This window comes from Asterias amurensis, chromosome 9 (genome assembly GCF_032118995.1).
Source record: "Asterias amurensis chromosome 9, ASM3211899v1".
NCBI classification, from domain to species: Eukaryota; Metazoa; Echinodermata; class Asteroidea; order Forcipulatida; family Asteriidae; genus Asterias; species Asterias amurensis.
The window spans coordinates 12,919,456-12,947,372 of NC_092656.1; the positions used below are offsets into that span (position 1 = coordinate 12,919,456).

Genomic DNA, 27,917 nt, shown 5'->3' on the forward strand with positions numbered 1-27,917 from the left:
GCCTCCTCCCAAAGAACCCCACCTCTAGCAACGAGATGAGGGTTTCCAGCAAACTCCCCTCTCCAGTCGAGTTGAAACCAACGGTTCTTTTCAGAACCACCCGGGTACCCCCACTCATGTTCGAGATTATCATTACATGTGTTACCGCAAACCTTTCTTTGTTGTAATTCTCTATGTGCTTCAAATAAGTACCACCTGGGTGAACTTTGTTACAGGTGCACCGTTATTAAACCTCAAAGGTCATAGGTCATCATGATGCACTGTTTGCATGCAAGAAGACTGGTGCAAAAAGGAGTTTCCACTGATCGTTACATTACTTTCACAGATGTGTAAATTATTAACTCGCACCTAACTCGCACACACACGCGCCATTTTCATTCGTGTGGGACTATAATTATTTCCTGACATGTTGCGGCAGTTCGCATATAGTTCCCTCGTGTGGATTCCGAGTCAATCTAGGAAAGACAAAACAGACATTCGTTATTTTTATTGGATGACTTGTTAGGGCCCTTATACATGCTGTTTTGTTCACTTAAGTTGAACGTTTCAGATCTTTTTGGCCCCTCTTTGCTGAGGAAAATGTGAATATACATTGTTCGAAGCTCATCTATCTGACGTGGCGCTTCGTGTAGGGCTACGGTCGTCGCCATATTGACTTGGGTTTTCCAGAACGTGACTTCCACTTGTGAATGATCAGCTTTTCAAAATAGAGTTTGATATAGTAAGTAATTTATTGTCGTTTGATTATTTTACGCGGAAATATCGTATCCTACCACCTCTTTCTAAGATATTGTGGGGGAAAATATCTCATAGGAATTGGAATTGAAGGCCTATGTGTTTTTTCAGTGAATTATACGAACGTTACGGCTCCCAAACAGTCACAGTAGAAATTTCTTTATAATGTTAAAGGATTCTGGTACTTTTTTTTCAAAATGTCCACAGATTTACATTAAACTTACAGGGTTTGAATATAATGATAGTCGAAAGCTTCCCTACGAATATTACTAAATGTGTAGTTTTTTGAGAAATGAGTAAAACAAGTCACAAAATCACTTTGGTCTCATGAGACCAAAATTATTCTAGCATGTAAAATCCCCTTAACCAGTTATGATATTATACCAAAACCATAGCATAACTGGTTAATACGTTTTTACATGCTAAAACTGAGACGAAAATTATTACTTTTACTCGTTTCCCAAAAACTACAGCACCTCAGTAAGTAAAATTTCAAGGGAAGCTTTCTACTATCATAATCTTCAAATTGTGTATGTGGACATTGTGTACTTTGTTAGGAAAAAGTACATGTTCTGTTTCAAACAAAACCAACTCACCATACATTGATGATCCAATTTATATAAAGATAATAACATGAATAAATAGTATACATTTAGACAGTTCTGTTCACAAAGGTAAATAATGTTATTTTTGGAAAGTAATGCACATATAGGCATGTTATCATGTCATGCTGATATGCAGACAATTATTACATTATTTAGATATTAGAAAGCACATTTTTTTGTAGTATCTCCTGTCTCGACCACTCCAAAAACTCAAAGTTTATTGTGATTATCATCATTGTTTCTGTCATCATGTTTGTCTGCAAACCTCCGAGTTGAGGAGGCCACGTCAGCCGACTCGCTCAGAATACCGACACTGGTTACAGGAAATATTTAATTAGGTTAGTTTTCATCAGTGCTTACAAGCAGCATGCAGCATCAGAGTACAGCTTTCACCAGAAGACGGATCAGAGCATACTGATCGAAACGTCGAGTTGAAACCAACGGTTCTTTTTAGAACCACCCCATCAACTCATTTAGATAATAGTAATTAATTAAATGGTGTTACCGCAAACCTTCCTTATCGTCTTTCCACCATGTAAAGTTTCAAATCCTACTTAGGTTAGTTTTATCAACATAAAATTATTGCCCACAAAATGTTCAAAAAAGACCAAAACAAAAACACAGACACGGACAACCACAAAACTCATACCTGTTGAAGGGTCTGTAAACGAATGACCTCGCTGAAAATAAATGTCAAAACAATTTATGTACGTGCTAAGCCAAAGTACATCAGCTTTTTATTGTGCATTTTGAGAAACATTTCACTTCGAACTACTACATGTTGGATATATCTATTATGTGTTTTCCTATTTAGGATCATTATTTCTGAATGGACATTATTCACTCTAGTTTTTCGGCCATTATTTTCTCAAAACGCGACCACCTTTTCAGATGAAATTTCATGGGGTATAGTTGCATATCTACATGATTATAAAAGAATTGAACCATTCCAAGGATTACAAAAACCTAATCTTTACAGACCGTTTAACTAATACTCATTGTTTTTTTCCCGTTTTATTTTTTTTTTATTTTTTTTTTTTTTTATCACAATAAATCAAATTCCTAAATAGCATTGATCAACGGCAGGATTGTTTCTCCCTTCTGTTTTTTCCCTGCTAAGATGTGAAATTTTCAATTGTACTGCAGGAGTTCCATGTGTGAGGAAACTGAACTGAATGTATTTGAACTTGGCCGCGATGACTGTAAAAATAATAACATGTTTCTTCACCCGACTTGACCTATTGGTTGCGCAAGTTATTGTTAGACTGGCTTCCAAGTCTATGAGTCCTATTTTTTGCCTGCAACTGATTAACAATTATATTGGTTGAAATAGCGCCCACTTGTAGATCAACACCTAGATTAATCTTCGATTGCGACTGGAGCGTGTGGTAGCTAATTTGGGTGGGGTGTGTGTGGGGGGGGGGGGGGGGTGCTTGGCTGATGCTGAGCACGGTGTCGTATTTATCATCTTTTGCACGGGTATCATTTATGGTGAAATCGAGAACAGAGCTTTTTGGAACGAAACGTAATACATGCATGATCCTTTAATGCTCATTATATTTAGAGCCGGTGTGGTCCCTTTTGAGATTTTGTGCCCCACCACCCTCTCCATCACCACCCCGCGATCCCATAACGGAGACAGAAAACTGTGTACAAACTTCTTCTGATAGCGCCCTCTTTTGAATCAACTTCAAGGAACACGTTGCCTTGGGTCGGTCGAGTTGGTCTGTCAAAAGCGTTTGTAACCGTTTGTTATAAAATGCATATGGGTAGAAAGATGTTGTAAAAGTAGAATACAATGATCCACACGAACATGCCTTTAAATTGCACGGTTTTCCTTTTACCTCGTCGACGAACACGGTCGGCCATATATGTGAGTCAAATTTTTGACTCCCATAAATGGCCGACCGTGTTACTTCGCACAGTAAAAGGAAAACCAAGCAATTTTGAGGCAAATTTGTGTGGATCATTGTATTCTACTTTTAAGACATATTTCCAACCATATGCATTTTAAAAAAAAACTTTTACAAACGCTTTGTATAGACCAACTCGTCCGATCCAAGGCAACGTACCTTTCAGGTAACTGACTTTCATTGTAATTTTTGCAGTAAAATGGCGATCACTACAACTGGACTTCCGCTCGTCTTGTGTTTCATCATGATGGCATTCTTACGGGTTGATTGCTGTCGCACTGGTATCAACAGAGCGACAGACGAAGCCGCCCATACAGCCGAAGTAGCAAGGCGTGAGGCGCAACATCTTGGACATGTCCTTCGAGAATCTGTCGAAATGATGCGCAGTGATATGGAGACTGCTCTTCATGACATTGACCAACAAGTGGGTGATGTGGGACGCTACGTCACACAGGAGCTCGGCCCTACTATTGAAAACGCCGCGTATAAGTTCAATGAAAATAGTCAAGATGTCATCTTTAGGATTGAGTCCTCTCTCGATATTCTCGACAGCGCCATCGACAAGACTGCTTCTAAGGCATCCATGCTTGTCGATCTTTTGATAGTGTTAGTGTTATTGGTCATTGGTGCTTTCTGTAGGAAAATTTGTATTGGGGACAGATTCCTGAGAATAGTCTTCTGGCTTTCTGAGATGGCATCCTTATCTACCGCAGTAGCAATGGCCGTGCCTGTTATATTTCGCATAGTCACCGGACACGAACCCGCCAACTATCAAAAGTTAAACACTGTCGTTTTCATCTCGCTTGTTCGCGTTATTGTGCATGTTTCACTACCATTACTCCCCGTGTTGTACATGTTCTGCAAAGAATGGGTTAGTGTGGTTAACATCATTCGGTCGCTATTTCTGATGGTGTCTGTGTGGCTTGTTGGATCCGCCCTGACCAGTGGTAATATCATCACCATATCACTCCTTGGCTGTTCGGTTGTTTTACTTTTGGCATTGCAGCTTCAGGTCCACGACCCTGCAGCTTGTCTACATGCTTGGGTTCTTTCTCGAATGGTTCAACTGTCATCCTATAACCCGAGAGAATGACAGAGGAAAATGAGATGAGAGAAAACAAGAAGAGAGGTGGGAGACCGATAGTGGGGATGGGGTATAGAACTTTATCATGCCGCACGCCGCCTCCATCTTCGTCATGTTCCTCGTATTGAATAACAATAATGAATGCTTATAAATCATTTTGCAAATAAGAACCAGACAACTTTGTTCTACCAGCCTCGGTTTGGTAACATTGATATCAATAGGATAAATTCAAGATGGCTGCACCATGATAAAGGTCTATTAAAGCAACATTATACAGCAATACAACAACTAATTGTTTGCTGCACTACTTTTGCGTGTTTTTTTCCCACTAACCCCGAAGCCTGTTGCACGTGTTTTAATTGTGTATAGAATTTAAAAATTCAATAATGCTTAGTTGAGTGCACGTTGAGTCTATTCATGTTATTATAGAAGTATGCACGTAGTAGTTAAGGAAAATAGTTATCAGGTACAACTGTTTAAAGCCAATCGGCTGGATAAAATACGTTTTCGCTCTCTCTCTCTAGTCGACCGGGGTCGGAATCATGCTAAGTTTTGCCCATCCCTGTCGATCTCTCATTAAGTTGGGAAGATCAGCTGGAAACACCCCGATGTCCCTGGCAACTACATCTGTATAACTGAGCCTTTGTCTTCCCCTGTTTCTCCTTCCATGTTTCGGTGACCAGGTGATTAGCTGAGAGACAGGTTCTTTGGTGCTTCTGTATGAATGCCCTGCTAGTCTCAGACGATGATTTTGTATTTTGATGGATAGTTTTCGTTCTTTACCATACAGTTCTGTATTTGTCATGTGTTGACTCCAGTGCACGTTAAAGCATTTCCGCAGAAGTGTTGTGTAGCACCCATCCAGTTTCTCTTCAAGTTCCCGGGTGACTGTCCATGTATCCGAGCCATACAATATAATTGATTCTACAGTTGATTTGAAGATGGTTAGTTTGGTCTTTTTGTTGTGTTTGGATACGTTTTATAAATTGTCAAAGACAAGTCTTATCACTTGCGGTGTATTGTAAGATATGCTTAAAAATAACAAACCTGTGAAAGTTTGAACTCAGTTGGGTTCGTCGAAGTTGCGAGAGAATAGTGTTAAAGAAACAAAAAACTACCTTGTCGCACAAATTCAGATGCTTGAATTCGAGACCTCAGCTGAGGTCTCGAATTCAATTCAAATATGTTAGTGAGAAATTACTTCTCCGCCAAAAGCTACGTTACTTCAGAGAGAGAGCCGTGTCTCACAATGTTTTATACGTTTGCATCGAAAGCTTCAGCTGAAGTTTTTTATTATTTGAGCGACAAATTACCGTTTCAATTATAAGAGGATCCACATCACAACGTTCTGTCCACAAACTAAGTTACAAATCCAGCCGACTTTTCTTATCCTAAAACATTATTACAACATGCAACAGCCGTCGGCACTATGTGGCACATTCACGACACGCAACAGCTGTGAGTTCGTACATTATTTCACATTGTGGGACTTTTTTTTCGATTCGCATGCCATTTTATGATATTTTATGAGGACTAGGTTAGATTAATAATAATAACTTAGTTCTGTCCCGACGGTCCTCAGCTTCGCTCTCGTGGCTTATTCCGTTGGTAAAACTACTTTTTTTTCTTGGGTGACTGGTATTTCGCTGTTTATGTTCACATGAGAAATTTTAAGCCTTTTTGGTGTATCTTTTCGGGAACTCTTCCACGGGTGGCTAGCTTTGCTTGAATTTTCCAGAACGTGACTGACTATACGTAAGTATTATTGATTTAATGTTGTTTTCGTACTTTTTAAGTGTTAATAAACACAAATTATGTTTTAACTTTTACACAAAATGTTATTTGGAATGGGAAACTTATTGTATGAGGTTCGTTGATAACGACAAGGAGGTAAAAATGATAACGGTGGATGCTTTCGGATAGGCTTACCGAAACACATCCATTCATAAAAGTTCAATAATTATGTGATCCCGAAGAGAAAAAAAAAACACTTAAAAAGTATATCACTAAATCGACCATGATTGGTGCTAATTTGTACCCTTTACGAAGAGTCCACATTTACGGAAAGTAATTAAAATGTGAATACAACTGGATATAAATTATAAAAACCACATTGACCATGATTGGTGCCGATTGGCACCATATCAGGAAGAGTCGTATATTCTCATTATTTATAGGCATACACAATATTTAGAAGAATGAAAAAAAAGGTATATCTTAAAGGCAGTGAACACTAGCGTAAAACCTTACCTTTGTTTTATCTTTCATAGTTATCTCGCAACTTCGACGACAAATAGAGTTCAAATTCACAGGTTTGTTAGTATGTGCATACGTTGAGGTACACTGAGTGACAAGGCTGGTCTTTGACAATATTACCAATAGTGTCAAGTGTCTTAAGAGGCAGTGGACACTATTGGTAATTACTCAAAAGAATTATTATTATAAAACCTTTCTCGGTGACGAGTAATGGGGAGAGGTTGATGGTATAAAACGGCTCCCTCTGAAGTGGCATAGTTTTCGAGAAAGAAACAATTTTCCACAAATTTGATTTCGAGACCTCAGATTTAGAACGAGGTCTCGATATCAACCATCTAAACGCACATTACTTCGTTTGACAAGGGTGTTTTTTTCTTTCACTATTATCTCACTAGTTCCACGACCGATTGAGCTCATTTTTTTACAGGTTTGTTATTAGATACATGGGTGCAACTAGACACATAGTAGAACATGAAACATGTAAGCTAATAACAACCAGTAATTGTTAGGCCTTTCCTCACGATGATTGTCATTGTAGTTAAGGTCAATAATAATTGATACTCGTCGTTGTTTTTCGCAGTAAACAAAAATGGGGAGTAGTGTGGCGATGGTGACGTATGGACTGCTGCTTACCTTATGTTTCATCACTATGGCTTTACCAGTTTGTGGGGCCACATTCAAAGTAGACTGCGGTAATGAAATCGCCAATAATGAACCGCTTGGTATACTGGACAGACTTTGGGAAACCCTCCAACACTATGCAACCGTGGTCCCAGAACTCGTAGAAACCGCCGTCGAAACCTTCCAGACAAGCAGACACGTGATAGATTTGAGCCCAAACGTCCTAAACGCAATAAAGGAGCAACGAGACAGCAACAACGAGGTTCTCAATAATATGGTTCGACCATCCCTCGATAAATTGAACATCGCCATCGATAAGTCATCCTCAGTTACCGATAGAATGGGCAACGTCATCGATAAGCTATCCGTAGTTATTGATGTGTTTATTGTCTTAATGTTCCTGCTCCTCGGGGCTTTGTCATCGATACTTCAGAAATATTCTTCTCGGTTCGTAAAACCTTTCTTGTGGCTCATCGAAATTGTCTCTTATATCACGGCAGCGTTACTGGTTATGGCCGGCATTGGCAGAGCCACCGGACACAAACTCCCCTACGATTATTTGGTATACGTCGCCACATTCATGCTTCTTGCATCTGTACTTAAAGGAACACGTTGCCTTGGATCGGACGAGTTGGTCAAAACAAAAGCGTTTGTAACCGTTTTTTATAAAATGCATATGGTTGGAAAGATGTTTTAAAAGTAGAATACAATGATCCACACAAGTTTGCCTCGAAATTGCGTGGTTTTTCTTCTACTGTGCGAACTAACATGGTCGGCCATTTATGGGAGTCAAAATTTTGACCCCCATAAATGGCCGACGTGTTAGTCGACGAGGTAAAAGGAAAACCACGCAATTTCGAGGCATGTTTGTGTGGATCATTGTATTCTACTTTTACAACATCTTTCTACCCATATGCATTTTATAAAAAACGGTTACAAACGCTTTTCAAAGACCAACTCGACCGATCCAAGGCAACGTGTTCCTTTAATGTTTTGTACACAGAGCGTGACTCCCTGTGGTTGATGTATTGCTGGTTACTACAAAAATTATTTTCTTTGGGGCTATCCAAACCTGTCTTGTTGCTTATTGTAAAGTTCTCCATGGTGGTCATCACTATTGTACTTCGTATATTCAGCGGGCACCAGCCATCCCCATTTCACATGGATAACATATTCACAGGCTCGTGTATAATTGTTATAGTCAATGAAATGTACACCAAACGTGAATCCCTGTGGTTGATGTTTGACCGTTTTCGATATTTTGTTGGTACATGCCTACACAGAGCTCATGCGTATAAGGCTCCCCCATGAGCATTATAAAATAGAATTAAGCCATTTTTGAGCCTCCGTAACGCTAAACGTTTTCGAAATGGCCACGATGTCAACATCTTTGGTCTTCAGACAGCAATAACTTCAGTTACCTTTGTATCTTATTTTGAAACAGTAAAGACAATTGCCTAGATGCCTACTTTGCCCCAGTTAGTATTAGCAACTCGTCCGGTTTCAATGTTTAAATGTAGACATTATTGCCTTCGAACCATGGACGCTTCGGGCTGAGGCAGTGATGAAAAACGTGTCACATTAGCAGGGTACTACGCATTCACTTTCAGTTTGGTTTCAAAGATTCAATAAAGTCTTCGAGTCTTGTGACGTCACGCATTCATAAACGAGCCACAGATTACGAGCTCATAAGGCAGTGGACACTATTGGTAATTACTCAAAATAATTATTACCATAAAACCTTACTTGGTAACCAGTAATGGGGAGAGCTTGGTAGTATAAACAATAATTGTGAGAAACGGCTCTCTCTGAAGTGACGTAGTTTTCAAGAAAGAAGTAATTTTCCACGAATTGTATTTCGAGACCTCAGATTTAGAATTTTGAGGTATTGAAATCAAGCATCTGGCCTGGCAACACACAACTTCATGTGACAAGGGTGTTTTTTCTTTCATTATTATCTCGCAAATTCAATGACCAATCGAGCTCAAATTTTCACAGGTTTGTTATTTATGCATATTATGTTGAGATACATCAGGTGAGAAGACTGGTCTTTGACAATTACCAATAGTGTCCACTGCCTTTATGTGCTCAGCAAAGTGTGATGTCACTATGTACAAATAGATGGGCAGCCCATTCTAAGGTGACCTTTCGCTTTGTGAAATCCAGTTCTGGACTTCATTCAGCCACATTGCTCAAATGGAATAAAACATTAGCTTTAATAATGTGGAGATACATAATACACTGTCTTTTTTTTAAATTATGTTTCGCTACGGAGAAAGGAAGAACACGCTAAACAAAAATAATTTTTTTAAGTTGATAACTTTTAAGTGGAATTTGTGAAATAACATTTCATAAAATGTTCCATTATGGCTTTGTGTTGCATGTCGCCTGCAATGATACAATATACAAGGTCATCGGTCTTGTTTAAACAGTTGTTCTGTCCCTGATGACGTCAACTGTTTCCCAAAATCCATTGTTTACATTATGTTAATTGTATTGATCTAACATATTATTGTATTTATTATAAAATATTGGCTTTCTATTTTTATTTAATTGTTGAATTCTTCTAGGCTAAAAAGATATACAATCGCTTCACATGTGCTTTCATTTGAGAATGCACAAATAAAATCGACTGTATGTTATTTTAATGAATGACTGTTTTTATACAAAGATTTTCTAAATGATCGTTAGTTGATAAACGCGTACAGGGGCGTAATATTAAAACTAACGAATCTACACACAAGAGGTTAGTAATCACTCACCCTCTCATTACACTTTTGTAACAGTTCAAAACCATCTTCAATTGCGTGACGTCACTCTCTAAATGCAAAAGAATGAAAAGGCACTCTTTGAAGAGTTTAGATTTACATTTTAGATTGAAGTGTGCATCTTTTTGAGTGATCCTCCACTCCTCTTCCACTTCCACTTCCACTCCTGTCCTGGAGTGAAACCCCTCTAAAAGAGTGAAATAACCACCCCTCATTTTAAAGCGCAGTATGAGGGACAACTCGAATAGTAATTAAAGAGTGGTGTTTTTACTATTTTACATTCTTATTATACAATGTAATGTTGCTGTTTTTGCTTACTCTTTTTAGTTTAATATTTATAATAATGTATAAAACAAATATATATACTGTACAGCGTTTTGAAATTTTTCATGTGAGACGCTATATTAAAAATAAACTATTTATTATTATTATTATTATTATTAGAGAGAAAAAAATAGGTAGATTAGAGTCCCATTTCATTATTACTAAATTAAGTGTTTCAACGTTTTAGTTCCTTTGAATCAACGGCTATTTCATGCAGTGAACAATCTAGTAACAACAAAGTATTAAGAATTGATTTATTAATGAATGATAGTGCAGAAAAGGTAGGGTCATCGTTTGGGTTTCGTTAATGTTAATGGTTCTAGCTTATAGACAGCGATATTAAAATTGAAAATGTGTTTGTAGTTGCTGGATGGGCACCTCTAAAAAAAAAACAGTGTTTGACGGAGAGGATTTTCCAGGGTATAAGAAATAAATAAATAAAAAATACTTCTCTGGATATATACAATAAAGTCAGAAGTAAAAGTTTCAGCTGAGTAGGCCTACAGGTGTCCCTTTGTTAATTTTTGTTTTTGTTCCGTTCATATCACGGTACGTTGAACCTCGAGTCCATTCGTTTAGCGAGGTCACAGCGGGTACTTATTCCATATTCTTTTTTGCCACAGCATTCGCAAACGGAATCTGAGAACAAACGATTCTTGCACAAAATGTTTCAGAGTTTCAAATAATGTTGGGGGATTTCTAATCAATGGGCATTTCAGACGAAATAATTTCACGGACACGCTTATAACACCATTATCATCTGTCTTCAGTCCAGTTATAAATAACAAGCTTTAAAGGGAAGGTACACGTTTGGTTATTACTCAAAACAAATATTAACTTAAAAACTGACTTGGTAACGAGCATTGGAGAGCTGTTGATAATATTAAACATTGTGGGAAACTCCCCCCCTTTTGAAGTAACGAAGTTTTTGAGAAAGAGGCGATTTCTCTCTAAAATAATAAAAGACTTTTAGCTAGAAGTATTTTATTCCTATCTGAAAGCACACACATTTGTCCAACAATGGTGTTTTTTCTCTCATAGTTTCTCCCAAATTCCATGACCAATTTAGCTCAAATTTTCACAAGCCTGTTATTTTATGCTTATGTTGGGATACACCAAGTGAGAAGACTGGTCTTTGACAATTACCAAACCTTACCTGTACCTTACCCTAAGAAAGAAGTTTTTGGGGTCGTATGAGGAAGATTCTTTACATTTTTATATCCTAATGTTTTTCTGTAATTTAAAAAATAGTACATTACACATTGTATTTTCTTAAGCTCTGTAATTTTAAACGCAATTCAGCATCTGGCTGCCAAGTTTGGATGTTTTTAAATAAACCAATACTAATAATAATACATTTAAATAAAACAGTTTCACAGCCAAATGACGTGGGCTTTTTGAAAACGAACTCAATGGATAACGGCACTGCTTTAAGTTGTTCAACGCGACACAGTCTTATTTTTACGTGATTGTTGTGTTGCTTATGAGCCGCGAAGTTTTGATACTAGACCAATCGCGATGCATTGCGTCGGTAAAAGTAAATGTTTACCCGGTGATATTGGCCCGAGGACTTTAGCCCCGAGCTCTTCAGGAATAAATTCTCCTCTTCGCTCGTCACTGATATCAAGTGTGCAGACCTCTGTGAGGTGGAGTAATTTTGACAGAATGTCTCCGTTCCCAGAAAGCCCTCCTTCATGTTAGGGATGGACAGATAGCAGCTGATGTTCTAAAGATGGTGGGCAACAATGGCAACCCAGATAACAACACTATGTTGGCCAGAATGTAGGACTAAAAACGAAACGTTTACGATGGGCCAAAATGTTGATCACCATTTTATTGACCCAAAAGTGTTTCAGTTTATCTTGCTCATTGGCATTACGATGGGCCAACAAAAAAGCAGGCCCGTCATGCGGCCACGCGTATAACCTATGTAGTATATAGTGCGAAAGTGTAAGGCCGCCAGGGCTAGGGCTACAGCTAGATTTCCGCGTCATCATGCGCTAAGGCGAACGTCTTAGCAACACCCTTATTAACAGCCGTGTAGCCTGAGCTCAGCCGCCGATTCGGATACGGCCTTGTGTTTGTGTGATCTGGGCCCAAGTTCATAGAGCTGCTAAGCACAAAAATTTGCTTAGCATGAACTTTCTCCCTTGATAAAAACTGGGTAACCAACCAAATTTCCACGTGATTTTCAGGATAAGCAAACAACAGCTGAATACCAGTAGCAAGCAATATGTAACAAATGGAAATTTGGTTGGTAATCCTGTTTTCATCAAGGAAGAAATTCATGTTAAGCAGATTTTTGTGCTTAGCAGCTCTATGAAATTGGGCCCAGACCCTCCCACAACTGGGGGATTACCCGTTTTATGTAGCGTGCACTCTCATCAACAACATGTTGACATCCGCCCTCTGTTGGTATTATTTAGTGAGGTATTATTGCACAACTGCTTCCGGGTCTTTGTAGCACACTCGAGTAAAACAATCAAGGTTTGTCTTAAAAATGTAGCTCGCCTCCTTATGTGACTTCCTTTTTACGACTACCTGTGACTCTATGAAAATACCATCAATAGTTATGCAGGTGTGTATATACACATTGTTTACATGGACTGTGCTTAACTGGCCACCTGATTCGTTTGCTATTTTTGTAGGCATGGCCACTATTGGCAATTATTCAACATAATTTTAGCATAAAAACTTGCTTAGTTAACGAGCAATGGAGAGCTGCTGATAGTATAACACATTGTTAGAAACGGCTTTCTCTGAAGTAACGTAGTTTCCAGAATTAGAATCCACGAATTTGATTTCGAGACCTCAGATTTAGAATTTGAGGTCTCGAAATCAAGCATCTGAAAGCACACAACTTCGTGTGACACTGTTTTTTTTCTTCCACTATGATCTCGCAACATCGACGACCAGTTAGTTTCAAACTTCCACAAGTTTTTTTGTATGCATATGTTGAGATACACTACGTAAAAAGACTGGTCTTTGACAATAACCAAAAAGTGTCCCGTGTCCCGTGTCCCGTGTCTATATTTTCAAAGATTCATTATCCTTAAAAAACGTCTACAGTAATAGAAATATCTTAAGAAATGTCCATGCCACTTATAGATGGAGTGTTTGGCAGTTGATCAAAACTAAAAGCCACGGAAGATCTTTTTATCTTCATTCTTGTCTGACACACCAAGTGAACGTAAGGGATTGCATACAGTTGCCCAAGTCTGTTATCTTATATATTATTTATTATGAGAACTGACTATAATGTATGGTGATTGCTAACACAGGCAACGGTTATGCATAACGCTCTGGGTACATCAAATGCATCCGTCATAGAGCCTTTTGTACTCCATAGAGAGTAAAATTAACAAAAAGGCATATAAGCTTCACGAAGTCAAATTAATTTGTCTGAAGAGGAAATGTGACTGTTAAAGGCAGTGGACACTATTGGTAATTGTCAAAGACTAGCCTTCACAGTATCTCAACATATGCATAAAATAACAAACCTGTGAAAATTTGAGCTCAATCGGTCATTGAAATTGCGAGATAATAATGAAAGAAAGAACACCCTGTGTCACACGAAGTTGTGTGCGTTTACATGGTTGATTTCGAGACCTCATAAGTTCTAAATCTGAGGTCTCGAAATCAAATTCGTGGAATTTACTTCTTCCTCGAAAACTATGAGGGAGCCGTTTCTCACAATGTTTTATACCTTCAACCTCTCCCCATTACTCGTCACCAAGAAAGGTTTTTATGCCAATAATTATTTTGAGTAGTTACCAATAGTGTCCACTGCCTTTAAAGTGGGCAGGCGCTTCACACGTCGCCCATCTGAACATACAATTTCCGGAGATCGATCAAATTTTCAAAATCGTTTATCAGTTAATATTGTTTTATAGTAACGGCTGGAGGTACAGAATCCGAACACCTCTTGTTAAAAAGATTAACGCGATGGAAACATGTTGTCGTTATTGGAATTGTCATTTTCTGTTTTTAATCAGAGATAATTGAATTACGAAATGCTCCAAAAACAGTTGCAGTATAGTAACCTTTATGTAAACTACTGTAGCACAGAGTGTGAACTCAATACAAACAGGTAAGGTGCCAATTGATAAAATATTGGATTGAGTTTAAACCTAGAAGCTCGGAACCAGTATGCGTTTTGCTTGATTGCTGTGACTGTTAGGTTTCGGTAATTAGTTGTTTAAACCATTAAAATAGTATTGATTTTCATCGTTATTATTCGCAGTAAAATTTGGAGAACTACGGTGACGACGACTCGTGAAGTGCTTCTCGTCTTGTCTTTTATCACGACAGCAGTCCCCACAGGCTGATGGTGGGTTCTTTACACACAACCAAAACATGCTACAATAGTTTACATTTAAGATACCTGGACACCGAATACCTGTGAGGTCGTACAAAACCGTCGTCGAAAACATTCAATCGAGAAGAGTCGACCAAGATTTGAGCCCGAACGTCCAAAACACTTTGGAGGGACAACACAAGATTAACAATGGCTGCCAGCTATTTTTTAGGAGTGGACAGTAACAGGGTGAACTCAGTCGTTGAACAGGCATCCGGACTTATCTGGAAGGCATCCAAACTTGTCAGCGAGACATCCATACTTGTCTATGAGGCACCCACACTTCTTAAAAAGGCATCCCTACTTCTTAATTTGCTATTTGTCCTAATATTTCTGATCATCGGGGTGTTCTGCAGCTGGGTACTTCAGGAATCGTATATGCCTTCTTCTGAGTATTACATAATTCTTCTATTGTGGCTTATCCAAATGGTTTCCTTTACCATGGCTGCGATTGTATTCCCGGTCGTCATATATGGAATGTTCAAGTTATTATAGTTTGTTTGTTTGTTTGTTTGTTTGTTTGTTTGTTTGTTTGTTTGTTTGTTTGTTTGTTTGTTTGTTTGTTTGTTTGTTTGTTTGTTTGTTTGTTTGTTTGTTTGTTTGTTTGTTTGTTTGTTTGTTTGTTTGTTTGTTTGTTTGTTTGTTTGTTTGTTTGTTTGTTTGTTTGTTTGTTTGTTTGTTTGTTTGTTTGTTTGTTTGTTTGTTTGTTTGTTTAGATGATCTTCCCATCAAGGGAACTCGGCAAACTCCCACAAGGGGATATAAACACCAAGCTGGCAAGAACAGCCAATCTCTCTCACACAAACATTGATTTAACGTCTATGATTATGAATTGCACAAATCAAGATATTGTGATTCAGTAAATAACAGACGACAATATTTATTCTAGTCATTGTGAAAATCAGAGGTTAGCTGGGTGATTCGAACTCACAACCCTTGTGATTGCACGTCCTTACCGGACACAAACCGTCCCACCGTCAAACTGTTTTACAACGTCACAGTACTATTGCTGCTTACATTAATTTCGGAAACTGTTTAAACAAATTTGCAGGTAGCAAAATCATGCTTTACATACGTTTCCCAAGTGACCAGGGGTGGATTTCACAAAGGTAGTCCTAACTTAGGACTAGTCCTAGGCAATGCTGAGAGATAGGACCAGTCCTAAGTTAGGACCAGTAACTCATCCTAACTTAGGACTGGTCCTATCTATTAGCATTGTCTAGGACTAGTCCTAAGTTAGGACTACCTTTGTGAAATCCACCCCTGGCCTGGTTAACTGTGACACTTGCGTCCTAGTTGAGCATGACACTTTATCATAATTGCTTCTCTCCACCCAGTGTAAGAAAAGTCTTACTACCATTACCAACCATCATCAGTCAGTGGGCAAGGTACCGATACGGCGCACAAACGCAACTCTCCAGGCAGATGCACAAACGCGAATGCGTGGCGCGACAGGCATGCAACCCGATAAAATTTTCCCACCAAGGGCCATCTTTCATTGAGCTGCTCCAGCAGGCAATTATTGCTTAAAGGCAGTGGACACTAATGGTAATTACTCAAAATAATTATCAGCAAAAAACCCCACTTGGTAACGAGAAGTGGGGAGAGGTTGATATTATAAACCATTGTGACAAACGGCTCACTCTGAAGTGATGTTGTTTTCGAGAAAGGAGTAATTTTCCACGAATTTGAATTCGAGACCTCAAGTTTAGAATTTGAGGTCTCGAATTCAAGCATCAGATTCGGAAAGCACACAACTTCGTGTGACAAGGGTGTTTTTTTCTTTCATTATTATCTCGCAACTTCGACGACCAATCAAGCTGAAATTTTCACAGGTTTGTTATTGTATGGATATGTTGTAAAACACTAAATGAGAAGACTGGTCTTTGACATTTACCAATAGTGTCCATTGTCTTTAAAGGCAGTGGACACTATTGGTAATTACTCTAAATAATTATTGGTATAAAACCTCACTTGGTAACAAGTAATGGGGAGAGGTTGATAGTATAAAACATTGTGAGAAACGGCTCCCTCTGAAGTGCCATAGTTTTCGAGAAAGAAGTAATTTTCCACGAATTTGATTTCGAGACCTCAGATTTAGAATTTTGAGGTCCCGAAATCAACCATCTAAACGCACACAACTTCGTGTGACAAGGGTTATTTTTCTTTCATTATTATCTCGCAACTTCGATGACCGATTGAGCTCAAATTTTCACAGGTTTGTTATTTTATGCGTATGTTGAGATACACCAAATGTGAAGACTAGTCTTTGACAATTACCAATAGTGTCCACTGTCTTTGAACAGTTTCTGCAAATAGTGTATGATACCGACCCAGTCAAAAGTGCTTCAAATGTACATGGCATTTTGGTTGTTAAAGTGTAAGGGTAAAGGTTAAGTGCCGTAAATTTCACGGATATTTTTTACAGTGTATAAAACAATATCTTTGGCTTTCATAATGTTAGCTGTTTTTTGTTACATGATTTGAAAAATGAGAGAAAAAATCAAGAACAATAGTTTAAAACACTGAAACATTTCAGAAAGCGTGCATTTTTAACTGATGTTTTGAGAAACTTTAACAGCTGAATATACTTCCACATAATCAGATGGAATAAAAGTGAAGTGTGAAACGTTCAAGCTGAATACAGTGTATAAGTAGCAACTGTTTATTTATTCATTTAAGGCGGTAGCCGATATCACAAAACGCTATAGGGTTAATCCTTTCTCCAGTTAGAACGATTAACTCGTCCTAACTTAGGATGGGTTCATGCGTCCTAAACGTCTATGGAAACTCGTCCTAAGATTTGTCCTATTAAAGTTAGGAAGAGTTTGGTGAAATCGACGCCTGGACACTATTTGTATATACTCAAAATAATTGTTAACATAAAAACTTATTACGAGCAATGGGGAGCTGTTGAAAGCAAACATTATTGTGAGAAACGGCTCAATCTGAAGTAACGTAGTTTTTTTTTTAAAGATATCCTTAAAGACACTGGACACTGTTGGTAATTGTCTAAGACCAGTCTTCTCACCTGGTGTATCTCAACATATGCATAAAATAACAAACATGTGAACATTTTAGCTCATTGGTTGTCGGAGTTGCGAGATAACTATGAAAGAAAACACACCCTTGTCACACGAAATTGTGTGCTTTCAGATGCTTGATTTCGAGAACTCAAATTTTAAATCTGAGGTCTCGAACTCAAGTAATTATTAAAAGAAGATCACAGATTTGTTATTTTATGCATAATGTTCGGCACTGGACACCTGCTAATTGTCAAACACCAGTCTTCTCACTTTGTGTATCTCAACATATGCACAAAATCGAACTCAATTCAGTCTTTGGTCGTTGAAGTTGCGAGATAATAATGGAAGAAGAAAAAACCTTGTCACGCGAAGCTATGTGCTTTGATTGATTTCGGGACCTCAAAATCTAATTCTGAGACATCGAAATCAAATTCAAATAATATGTTAGTGGAAAATTACTTCTTTCTTCAGAGGGAGCCTTTTCTCACAGTGTTTTATACTATCAACAGCTCTCCATTGCTTGTTACTAAGTAAATTTTTATGCTAACAATTATCTTGAGTAGTTACCAATAGTGTCCACTGCCTTTAAGTTACATTTTATTAATGAGACTGCGTTCATGGGTTTCTCTCTATTTTGTCAAGTGCAACCCGATAATCTAACGTTTTAACGAACACTGAAATTGACAAAGTCAGTCAGAAAATTTGACCACCGAAACATTCCTAAACAGGAAACTCACATTCGCTATATTCCCCTGTGTTAATAATAATAATAATGAAAACTTATAAAGCGCACAAATCCACAGAAGTGCTCATGGCGCTAAAATACAAACAAAAGCATTAAATTAATATACAATAACAACACAAATTAAAATGTAAACCTAAGTTGAGAGAAATCTAGAACATGTGGTATAGAATACAATAATACAAATGCAATATTTAAGAAAAAAACATCGTAAAAGGTAACAAAAATAACAATAATTAAACCAGTGAATCAAAACCGTTTTATAACAAAGGTGAAATGATAATCATAAGCAGAATCAATTTTACTTTCCTTCTATATATAATTGAACACATCGATGCTAACCATCAAATTTGCCCTCACGAGGAAATCAAGTAGGCTAAAGTCATCAAAGACTACAGAGAACGCATAGGCCCCAAAACTCATGGTAAACCTTAATAAAACCCTGCCGGCTTCTTGCAAACAAATTCGTACTGATATCGGCACTGTAGATCCCTCCATTTCTGCAAGTTGTTCAATGCTACACAGTCTTCATTTGGGTAAGCGTTGGGTTGCTCATCCTCAGCGAAATTTTGATAGCTCCCTGTAGCCCCATCGGTCCAAACGAAGGTACCGCTAACTTCGATATCATTATAGCCGATCCACAGGTAGTACGGCAAATATCTCGGCCCGAGAACCTTAGCCACGTAGCTCTTCAGAAATAAATTCTCCTCTTCGCTCGTCACTGATACCAAGTGTGCAGACCTCTGTGAGGTGGAGTAATTTTGACAGAATGTCTCCGCTTCCAGAAAGCTCTTCTTCATGTTAGGGATGAACAGATAACAGCTGCTGTTCTGAAGAAGCCAAGGTGGGCAACATCTGTAACGATGGCAAGAAGCGGTGATGCAATGAATTACACAAGTCACGATGAACAGATAAGTAAGAAACCGTGACATAGTTCTGCGGATCAGGCAATCTTTAGCAAGAGCTTTGCTGTAAATAGCGAGTGTGAACCACGTATTATAGGCGCGGTGTTTGAAGATTGGGTGTCCACTATTCCAACACAGAGTCAGAACTCAGTGCTGAGATTTGAACCTGTAGCACGAACAAAAATGTACTCTCGTCGCTCGAGTCTCGTCGCTCGAGACAAGTCTGGCTGGGTTGATACATTTCAATACCACAACGATGGAAGTGGCTGCACAAAAGCATACCATCATGACTATAAGGCAGCCTTTCATTAAAGGCACTTGACACTATTGGTAATTACTCAAAATAATTGTTAGCCTATATTCTTAGTCGGTCACGAGCGATGGAGAGCTGTTGATAGTATAACACATTGTGAGAAACGGCTCCCTCTGAAGTAACGTAGTTTTTGAGAAGTAAGTAAATTGTCATTAAACGATTTTAATTGATTTCGAGACCCCACGCGCCCGGTCTCGAAATCAAGCATATGAAAGCACACAACTTCGTGTGACGACAAGTGTAGTTTTTTTTTCCATTATAGTTTTGCGATTTCGACGACCAAATAAGTTCAAATTTCCACAGGTTTGTTATTTTGTGCATAATATTTTGAGATACACAAAGTGAGAAGGCTGGTGTTTGACAATTACCAAAGGTTATAGTGCCTTTAAGGACAACACTAATTTTACACACGATCGTTCTTATGACCTCGATTGTGGAATCAATAAGCTAAAAATAAGTAGACATTTATAATAGTCAACGGTGACACGCAATATTAATTTTCAAGTGGTGAAATCATTTTATTTCTGCCCATTCTTCTCACATCTTACATAAATATCCAGTTAAAGTGCGCTGTGAGGCGGCACTCTCATATGTGCTCTGTTGATTTTGGCGCTTTATTAATTTCTTTTGATTGAAATTTTGTAGTTGTCAAAAACGAGCCTTTTTATATACTTTGAAAATGTGAACTTAATTTGTCGTCAAAGTTGCAAGCTAATAATGTAAAAATAAACAACCTTGTCACACGAATTGGTGCTTTCAGATGCTTGATTTCGGGACCTCAAAATCTAATTCTGAGGTCTCAAAATCAAATTCACATATTTTAGTGGAAAATTACTTCTTTCTCGAGAACTAGATTGCAACCGTTCTCTCTCTACTCGCACAAACCGGTTCAGACTATCTTTTTTACCCAGTGCTATTCATCTTTTTAACTCACTTTTCACAAGGTAACTTAGTTGTTTGTCTTTCTATTTTAATCAGTGACGGTGAGATTTTGATAACGTTTCTCTCTTTTTAAAATTTGATCTAGGCTATGTATTGCTTAACTAATCTTTGTAATTAATTCAGTCTGTGTTTTTAAACTGTAATGTTTTTTGTTTTTCTATAAATATCAAACTTGAATCTTTTTAGTGCACACAGGGAAAATAATGTTCACTTTTTACTTGTAATCTGTGATGAAATAAATAAATTGATTTGAATTGAATTGAAGAGGGAGCCGTTTCTCACAATGTTTTATACTATCAACAGCTCTCCATTGCTTGTAACCAATTAGGTTTTGATGCCTACATTGTTACATTAAATCAACGCTGAAAGGAGCATCTTGAAACCAATTCGCCTGTTTGTAACTCTTGAGCCTTGAATAGCTTTGTAATTTTTAGAAATGAAAGCAACCTAAAGATGTGCTGTAAAGGACAGTCACCGTTGGAATGATGGATGGGTCCAATTTCATTAGAACTGCTGCTTACCAACAAAATGAAATTTAATTCTGGAAGAATGAGTCACGGATTCAAATGACTTGGTTAACGTTCGACAATGACCCTGAACACAAACTATTTACGTGGTAAGAACTATAGAAGCTTTGGATGGAGTAATGCATTTTTGAGAAACAAGTATCATTTCGAAGTACTGCGGATATGAAAATAATAATATGTTGAGATACACCAAGTGAGAAGGCTGGTGTTTGACAATTACCAAAGGTTAAATAGTGCCTTTAAGGACAACATTAATTTTACACACGATCGTTCTTATGACCTCGATTGTGGAATCAATAAGCTAAAAATAAGTGGACATTTATAATAGTCAACAGTGATACGCAATATTTATTTTCAAGTGATGAAATGAGTTTATTACGTGGTAAGAACTTTAGCATCTTTGGATGGAATAATGCATTTTTGAGAAACAAGTATCATTTCGAAGTACTGAGGATATGGAAATATAGGGCTTTAAATACCTCATGTATATCGTAGGAGGTCCCGTTTTCGAGGTGTCCCTAAAATCGTGGCAAATCTTTTACCTCTCTGTGCGCGATGTAAACAGTCCCTAGATAAAAATTGTGTGCTTTTATTTGCCAAGCAAAGAGTCTCCTCTCTCTTGACAAAACTTAAAAACACGTGAGGCTCCACTGGTGCACTTGTAAATGCAAAAAGATTGGTATTTTAGGCATTTCTACAAGGTACAAAAATATGTCATAACGTTGAGGCCATATAAAAATATTTGCCCACCGAAAAAGTTTCATCAAACACTATTTCAATTCACACTTCATGATGATCAAATCATGTGACTGAATATTTTCCTGGGCATTCTGGAAAAAAATACAGAGGCTTATCATTTTTAAATATTTTTGGAGATTTTTATTTTTTAACCCTCATATCAATATTATTATTAATATTAAAATTTAAACATCAGCTTGTTGATTCAATTATCACTGTTTATTTATACGCTTTATTATAAATATTAAGAAAAAAAAATAAGAAAACACACTGAAACGCGTCCATTGTGTACGCTAGCGTTCTGTTTCACGGGGCGAACTGCGACCTTTCTTCACAGACAACCTTTCCACGTGGTCAGGGTTGTTTGTGTACTTGTAAAACTGAGACAATCAAATTAGAATAAATTATTAAGTTATACACTTAATTGACTGCTTACTATTTGGAGCACAGCGAACATTGTAGGCCTTCGGTGATGCCAAAACCATGACCATGCCCTCAGCTTCGCTTCGGGCAAAGTCATAGTTTTGACTTAGCCATGGTTTTGATATCACAGAGGGCCTGTAATTTTAACTGTGCCCCACATAGCAGTCAATATTTGTTAGAATATCATTGTTGTTATCCACAAATTTGAATAAGAAAGGCTACCGCGGTAACGCTTCTAAGAGTGTGGTTGTTTTCTTGGGGGGGGGGGTACTCTTCCTGCATGGACATTATTCGCTCGGATCTCAAAAACGAGACCACCTTTTGAAAGCAAATTTTCACGGGTTAGTTTTTATTGTATATACATTTTAATAAAAATATGATTAAAATATTCGAAGGGATCAAAAACCCTATTCGTCCTTTAAGCAAAACTTTGCTGTGGTTAGCTACTGTTGTGCATTAAGCAGCTCGGCCCATCCATGGTAAAAAGCCTAAAGCTAGGTTCATACTTTCTGCAAATGCTTAATCGATTCGCTTCTCGTTCGCATTCGCAGGAAGCACTGAAGCCATTGCGACCATATCTTAGTAAAATTGAGGGTGATTTTCCTTTTCTATTTCAAAGTTTCAAAGGCATACTATATGTATGGATGCGAATATAACATGTCCTATCTTGGCCTCTTTTTATACTTTCATCCCCTTTTATGGCGAAACAGCTTATCTCTGACAGGTACTTACTTTTCTCAAATTGTTAATTTTCGAGTTGGGCTGTTCTGCCGTGGAAGGACCGAGCTGTCAAACGTCGCCTGTGTTGCAATCTTTGTCATCGATGTTGACAAATTAACTCATTTTATTTTTAATTTTTGTATTTTGTTTGTGTATGGCAAGCAAAGTATAGACTAGCTTTGAACTTTCACCTACTTTTGTAAGCTTATTTTTTAGGCTGACTAAACATTTAGAAACAAAATATTTACAAAGCAGTTATAAGCCATTTGTCAACCATCTTTACAATTTTAGGCCTTTGTGGCTTTTTGGCACATGAAGTGTAAACCGGATTCGGACGGTACATCAGTCATGGATATGACTTGAAACTCGGCTTCCTCAAGTGCCGCACGAGCGTTCTCCCTGCCCCACATGGACCCAAGGCCCGCCCCACCTTCGTGGTAGAGTGATGTCGGCATACAGTTCATCAAACTATACATGTAATCAACGACCACGCTGTCGCGATCTGGCACCGCTAGATTATCTTGGAGTTTGCCGTGTGCCGTGGTCTCTACCACAGAGAGGGTGCCTCCTGGCTTGAGTACCCGGTGCATATCCCGAAGTGCCTTGGCAGGGTAGGCCAGGTCGTGAAGAACAAAGTTCATGAAGAGATAGTCGAACTTGTCCGTCCAGTCAGGCGGCATGAGCGAGATATCGGCATGGACGAACTCGACATTGGAGAGACCCATCACGGATGCTGTGTCTCGAGCTGTGGCGAGCGCCGGCTGGGATAGGTCCAAGCCGTGAAAGTGACTCTTGGGGAACTCCTTGGCCATGGTGGTCGTGGACACACCTTCGCAGCACCCGATGTCCAACACCACAATTCCATTCTCTGCGATTGTAAAGAAGAAATATGGGTTCATAAAGACAATACACGCCGTATCATTCTCAAAAACTCCTGGCTCTGACATGACACGACTTTAAGGAAGTCAATTTGGCGTGGTGATGTCCTGCCTCGACTTCCACCTCTATGACCCCCGGTTCGAATCCCACCAGAGGCACAGATGTGGAATGTGTTTTTCAGTCCCTACCTGACTTCGCTGGTTCTCCCTGTAATAAATCTCATGGGTATTCCTCCTACATCTAAAACTGAAATGTCTTCATTGTCATCACCCCTTGTCCATATGCTAAAGAGGCTTCGACAAGAACTTTCTAATAAATAAATACAGATCCATCACTTGGAGTCTATGTCAAATTATTCCAGTTGCCCACCCCCTCCTACTCACGACCGTATGCATGACTGCTGCCCTTTTCAAAACCAAAGGCTTCGGCTTCAGGCTCCCTTCTCTCGCCTGAAGCCCCGAGTAAGTACACAGAGCACGCACAAATTGTGCGGGCAAAGCTAGCCTAAGCTGAATCAAAAGCATAGCCCGTGGTTTCGAAAATGGCCTTAGTCCCCAGAGTCAATCCATTCGTCACTCAGATTGTTCATTAGGTTCATCTGGATATTTTCAGCCCAAGTTACCCCTATTTGTTTTAAAAACTGTTTGAAGCTATACATTTTGTCATTGTGAAAAATTTGCTAATTTGTTTTAACCCGGTGAACTGATAATGCTTGGTGTGTCATCAGCACCATACTCACTTAGCTGTTGGTGCAGATGGGGCATGGATGGAATAAACTCCTGAATAAGATGGTCCTGGAAGAATACTCCCTGTGTCATAGCCATCAGCTCATCAAACTTGGGATATTTCCCATAAGCAACTCCTGTATGGACAATGTAGACAGACACACAAGAATAACGACGGAAAAATATTATTACTTTGATAGTCAAAATAAATCCCCCCCCTAGTTTTGTTATACAAAAATAATAAGACGGACAAGAGAAACAGAAGAAAAGTAATAAAAGTAACAGTCAGATTAAAACTTTCTTACCCAATACTTATTCAAGTCTGTTAAAATACATGTATGATTGGAAAATAAATTACACTGGGACTATAATTGGGTGGACCACACAAACAATAGCCAAAATGACGGGTGTCTGAGATAGAAGTCTCACAGCTTTTTACATTAAAGGGCAATTATTTATTGACTCTTAAACTAGGCAGTGGACACTAACTGGTAATTACTCAAAATAACTATTAGCATAAAACCTTACTTGGTAACGACTAATGGGAAGTAATGGGGAGCCGGTGATTGTATAACACATTGTGAGAAACGGCTAACAACATAGAATAAATTGACGGCCTGCAATAAATTTACAACAATAGCAATACTATCCACCCTGCTGGGTGTTCAAGGCGCAGTAAAGAAAAACAACACACAACTAAGTTAGTAATTGAAAACCTTTGAACGAGATAAATTTTGAGAAGAGATTTGAATTTTGTGGTACAAAGACAAGATCTAAGATTATTAGAGAGTTCCAAATGTGTGGCGCAGCTGAAGAAAAAGACCTGTCACCCCATGAGTGTTGAGACTTGGGTTCAATGAGGAGAAGCATGGAACTTGACGCTTTGTTTTCTCCTCAGCTAGTGAGGTGCACCCTTAAAGCCATTATACACTTTCGGCACAGAAAATAAAAAGTTCACAGATTTACAAAAAAGTCACAGGGTTTACAGAAGGTAATGGTGAAAGACTTCTCTTGAAATATTATTCCATAAAATGCTTTACTTTTTGAGAAAACATTAAAACAATTATCAATACTCGTTGTCGAGAATTACGGATTTATTTTAAACACATGTCATGACACGGCGAAACGTGCGGAAACAAGGGTGGGTTTTCCCGTTATTTTCTCCCGACTCCGATGACCGATTGAGCCTACATTTTCACAGGTTTTTCATTTTATATATCAGTTGTGATATAATAAGTGTGGGCCTCTGGACAATAGTTTTACCGAAAGTGTCCAATGGCTTTAAACAAAAAGCATTGTTTTCACCTCTAGGTCCATCCTTTCTGAAGCAGTCAGCAACTTGGAAGAATCCTCCTTGCAGTACGGGTGCAGTCATAGCAAGAGCTTTCAACTCCATGATGTTTGACCGGTGGGACGGCAGCCAAAACGTCCCCTCTGTGGGGTCAAAGTTGACGATGTTCGCAGCGGCCATACACCCTAACCATTCCCTTACATATCTGAGAAAGAAAAAAAAAGAAAAAAACATATAATGATCCGTGGCATTACTACTTAAAAAAAAAAATCTGACCTGTATTTGATGTGGAATATTTTGGTAATATATTAAAAGCAACGGATACTATTGGTAGTTGTCAACAAAGACCAATCTTCTCACTTGGTGTGTTTCAACATATTTGGTGTGCATAAAATAACAAACCTGTGAAAAGTTGAGCTCAATTGGTCGTCGAAGTTGTGAGATAATAATGAAAGAAAAAACACCTTGTCACACGAAGTTGTGTGCTTTTAGATGCTTGATTTCGAGACTTCAAAATCTAACTCTGAGGTCTCGAAATCAATTAATTTGGGGAAAATTACTTCTTTCTCGAAAACTACGTTACTTCAGAGGGAACCGGTTTTCTGCCGAATGCCCACTGCCTTTAAAGCAATGTGGATTTTAAACGCCTTGATCACAATAAAGGTGCACGGGAACCCGGGTTTGCATCTCAAACCAAAATGAAACACAAACCTAAAACCATTAAGTATTTTGCTTGTTTTGATACTTCACACCGATTTTAGACGCAAATGTAGATTTAACTTTAAACTAATTAGGTTTTTTTACAGATTTTAAAACAACAAACTTTCAGTCAAGGGGAAACTGTTAATGATAAGTAGTAGGTTAAGTTGCAAAACACGACATTGACCCGTCTTTCAGTTTTTGTGTAATGTGCGGCTTGAAACAACATCATGTGTCAAAATTCGTTCGCAGGATTTTTGTTTAAGGGACCACCTGAAAATGTTAGTTTTCAGATACATGGAAGGATAATCTGTTTGACTAGCCTCAAGTTTTTAATATCTCCTTGGATACTACAGTCGTCCTCGGTTAGGACTATAGTGCTAAACTCTTTGTGAAATCAACCCCTCACTGAATTGACAATTTGGGCTATAAATCAGCATTACGCCAACAAAAGACACAAATCTACGACCCCTGACCTTCAAGCTCACCTTTCTTTCATGTTAGCCAAGTCCGCAATCTCCTGACTGGTTTTCCTGCTCTCTCCCATTGCGATCATCATCTCAAACAGTCCCGTCTCCATACCCATGGCTACACCGATACCTGCTACACCACCAACAAGCTGCTGGGTAACGCGGGTTGAAAAATCAGAGGCAGACTCATCTGTGGTAGCCATTATTGCGTACCCCTTGCACCGATTTGAGCAAATTTATATAGACAATATTTTATTTGTGTGCGTCCGAATGGCGGTGTATATGCACAGAGTGTGAAGGTCTCACAGCAGCCTTAACAGCATAGTTCAACTACATAGCGTCATTATAATATTATTATGAACACAAGTTCATGAACAATGAACCCTGCAGCCTGCATGGTTGCAACGTCTAGGTACGTTGTTAGCACATGCTACGTGACATTTATTTTCTCCGATTTGCCTAAAGTTCAGTGTCATAAAGGCTTTCATGTTCAGAAGACAGTGGTTGCTGGGTTGCAGGTGCTTGGTACATGGGGCTTGGTTGGAAATTGAATTACGGGTATAAGTTTACAAGGTAGATGACTAAATGTTTAGCTCATCTCCCATCAAACACCAGGTGATTTGGTGAAGAAAAAAACAGTTTGACAACATATTTTTAATTTTTATTCTTTCCATTTTGATTCAGTCGTGAATTTGTTCTTATACGCTTTGCCTATAAGCATAAGCGGAAATGAAAAATTCAAACAATAAATAGTCAATATCTTTTAAAGGTGATATAAAAGTTGAAACTAATTAATTGTGCAGAAAGTTAGACTCAAAGTCTGATCGAAACCAGCGTGGTGAACACCCATTACA

General features: G+C 38.4%; 3 protein-coding genes across 5 annotated transcripts; 1 reads left to right on the plus strand and 2 right to left on the minus strand.

Moving 5' to 3' along the window:
• Positions 1-364: 364 nt before the first annotated feature.
• Positions 365-7,860, plus strand: LOC139941714 (uncharacterized). Of its 3 annotated transcripts, none has more exons than XR_011786617.1 (3): positions 365-721; positions 3,449-6,092; positions 7,174-7,860. XR_011786617.1 is itself a non-coding variant. In XM_071938327.1 (2 exons), the coding sequence occupies exon 2, from the start codon at positions 3,453-3,455 to the stop codon at positions 4,344-4,346; it is 894 nt and encodes a 297-aa protein (XP_071794428.1). In that variant the 5' UTR covers positions 365-721; positions 3,449-3,452; the 3' UTR covers positions 4,347-7,860. The 3 variants fall into 3 exon arrangements, 1 of the variants encoding a protein (XP_071794428.1); XR_011786616.1 differs by having other exon boundaries at positions 3,449-5,281; XM_071938327.1 differs by having other exon boundaries at positions 3,449-7,860.
• Positions 7,861-15,849: 7,989 nt separating this feature from the next.
• On the minus strand, positions 15,850-19,430 carry LOC139941723 (alpha-N-acetylgalactosamine-specific lectin-like). Its single transcript, XM_071938337.1, has one exon. The coding sequence runs from the start codon at positions 19,361-19,363 to the stop codon at positions 18,863-18,865; it is 501 nt and encodes a 166-aa protein (XP_071794438.1). The 5' UTR covers positions 19,364-19,430; the 3' UTR covers positions 15,850-18,862.
• A 975-nt stretch (positions 19,431-20,405) lies between these two features.
• On the minus strand, positions 20,406-27,341 carry LOC139941671 (S-adenosylmethionine-dependent methyltransferase Rv2258c-like). Its single transcript, XM_071938268.1, has 4 exons — positions 27,082-27,341; positions 25,909-26,099; positions 24,618-24,740; positions 20,406-23,867 (listed from the first exon to the last, which is right to left on the minus strand). Exons 1-4 carry the CDS (start codon positions 27,264-27,266, stop codon positions 23,287-23,289), a joined length of 1,080 nt encoding a protein of 359 aa, XP_071794369.1. The 5' UTR covers positions 27,267-27,341; the 3' UTR covers positions 20,406-23,286.
• Between the last annotated feature and the right edge of the window lie 576 nt (positions 27,342-27,917).

Coding starts and splice junctions, on each gene's coding strand:
- LOC139941714 (XM_071938327.1), top strand. CDS start 3,453: ATGGCGATCACTACAACTGGACTTCCGCTCGTCTTGTGTTTCATCATG.
- LOC139941723 (XM_071938337.1), bottom strand. CDS start 19,363: ATGTCACGGTTTCTTACTTATCTGTTCATCGTGACTTGTGTAATTCAT.
- LOC139941671 (XM_071938268.1), bottom strand. CDS start 27,266: ATGGCTACCACAGATGAGTCTGCCTCTGATTTTTCAACCCGCGTTACC. Junction 24,741..25,908: donor CAGAAAGGATGGACCTAGAG/GTGAAAACAATG, acceptor TTGTCCATACAG/GAGTTGCTTATGGGAAATAT. Junction 23,868..24,617: donor CCATCTGCACCAACAGCTAA/GTGAGTATGGTG, acceptor TTACAATCGCAG/AGAATGGAATTGTGGTGTTG.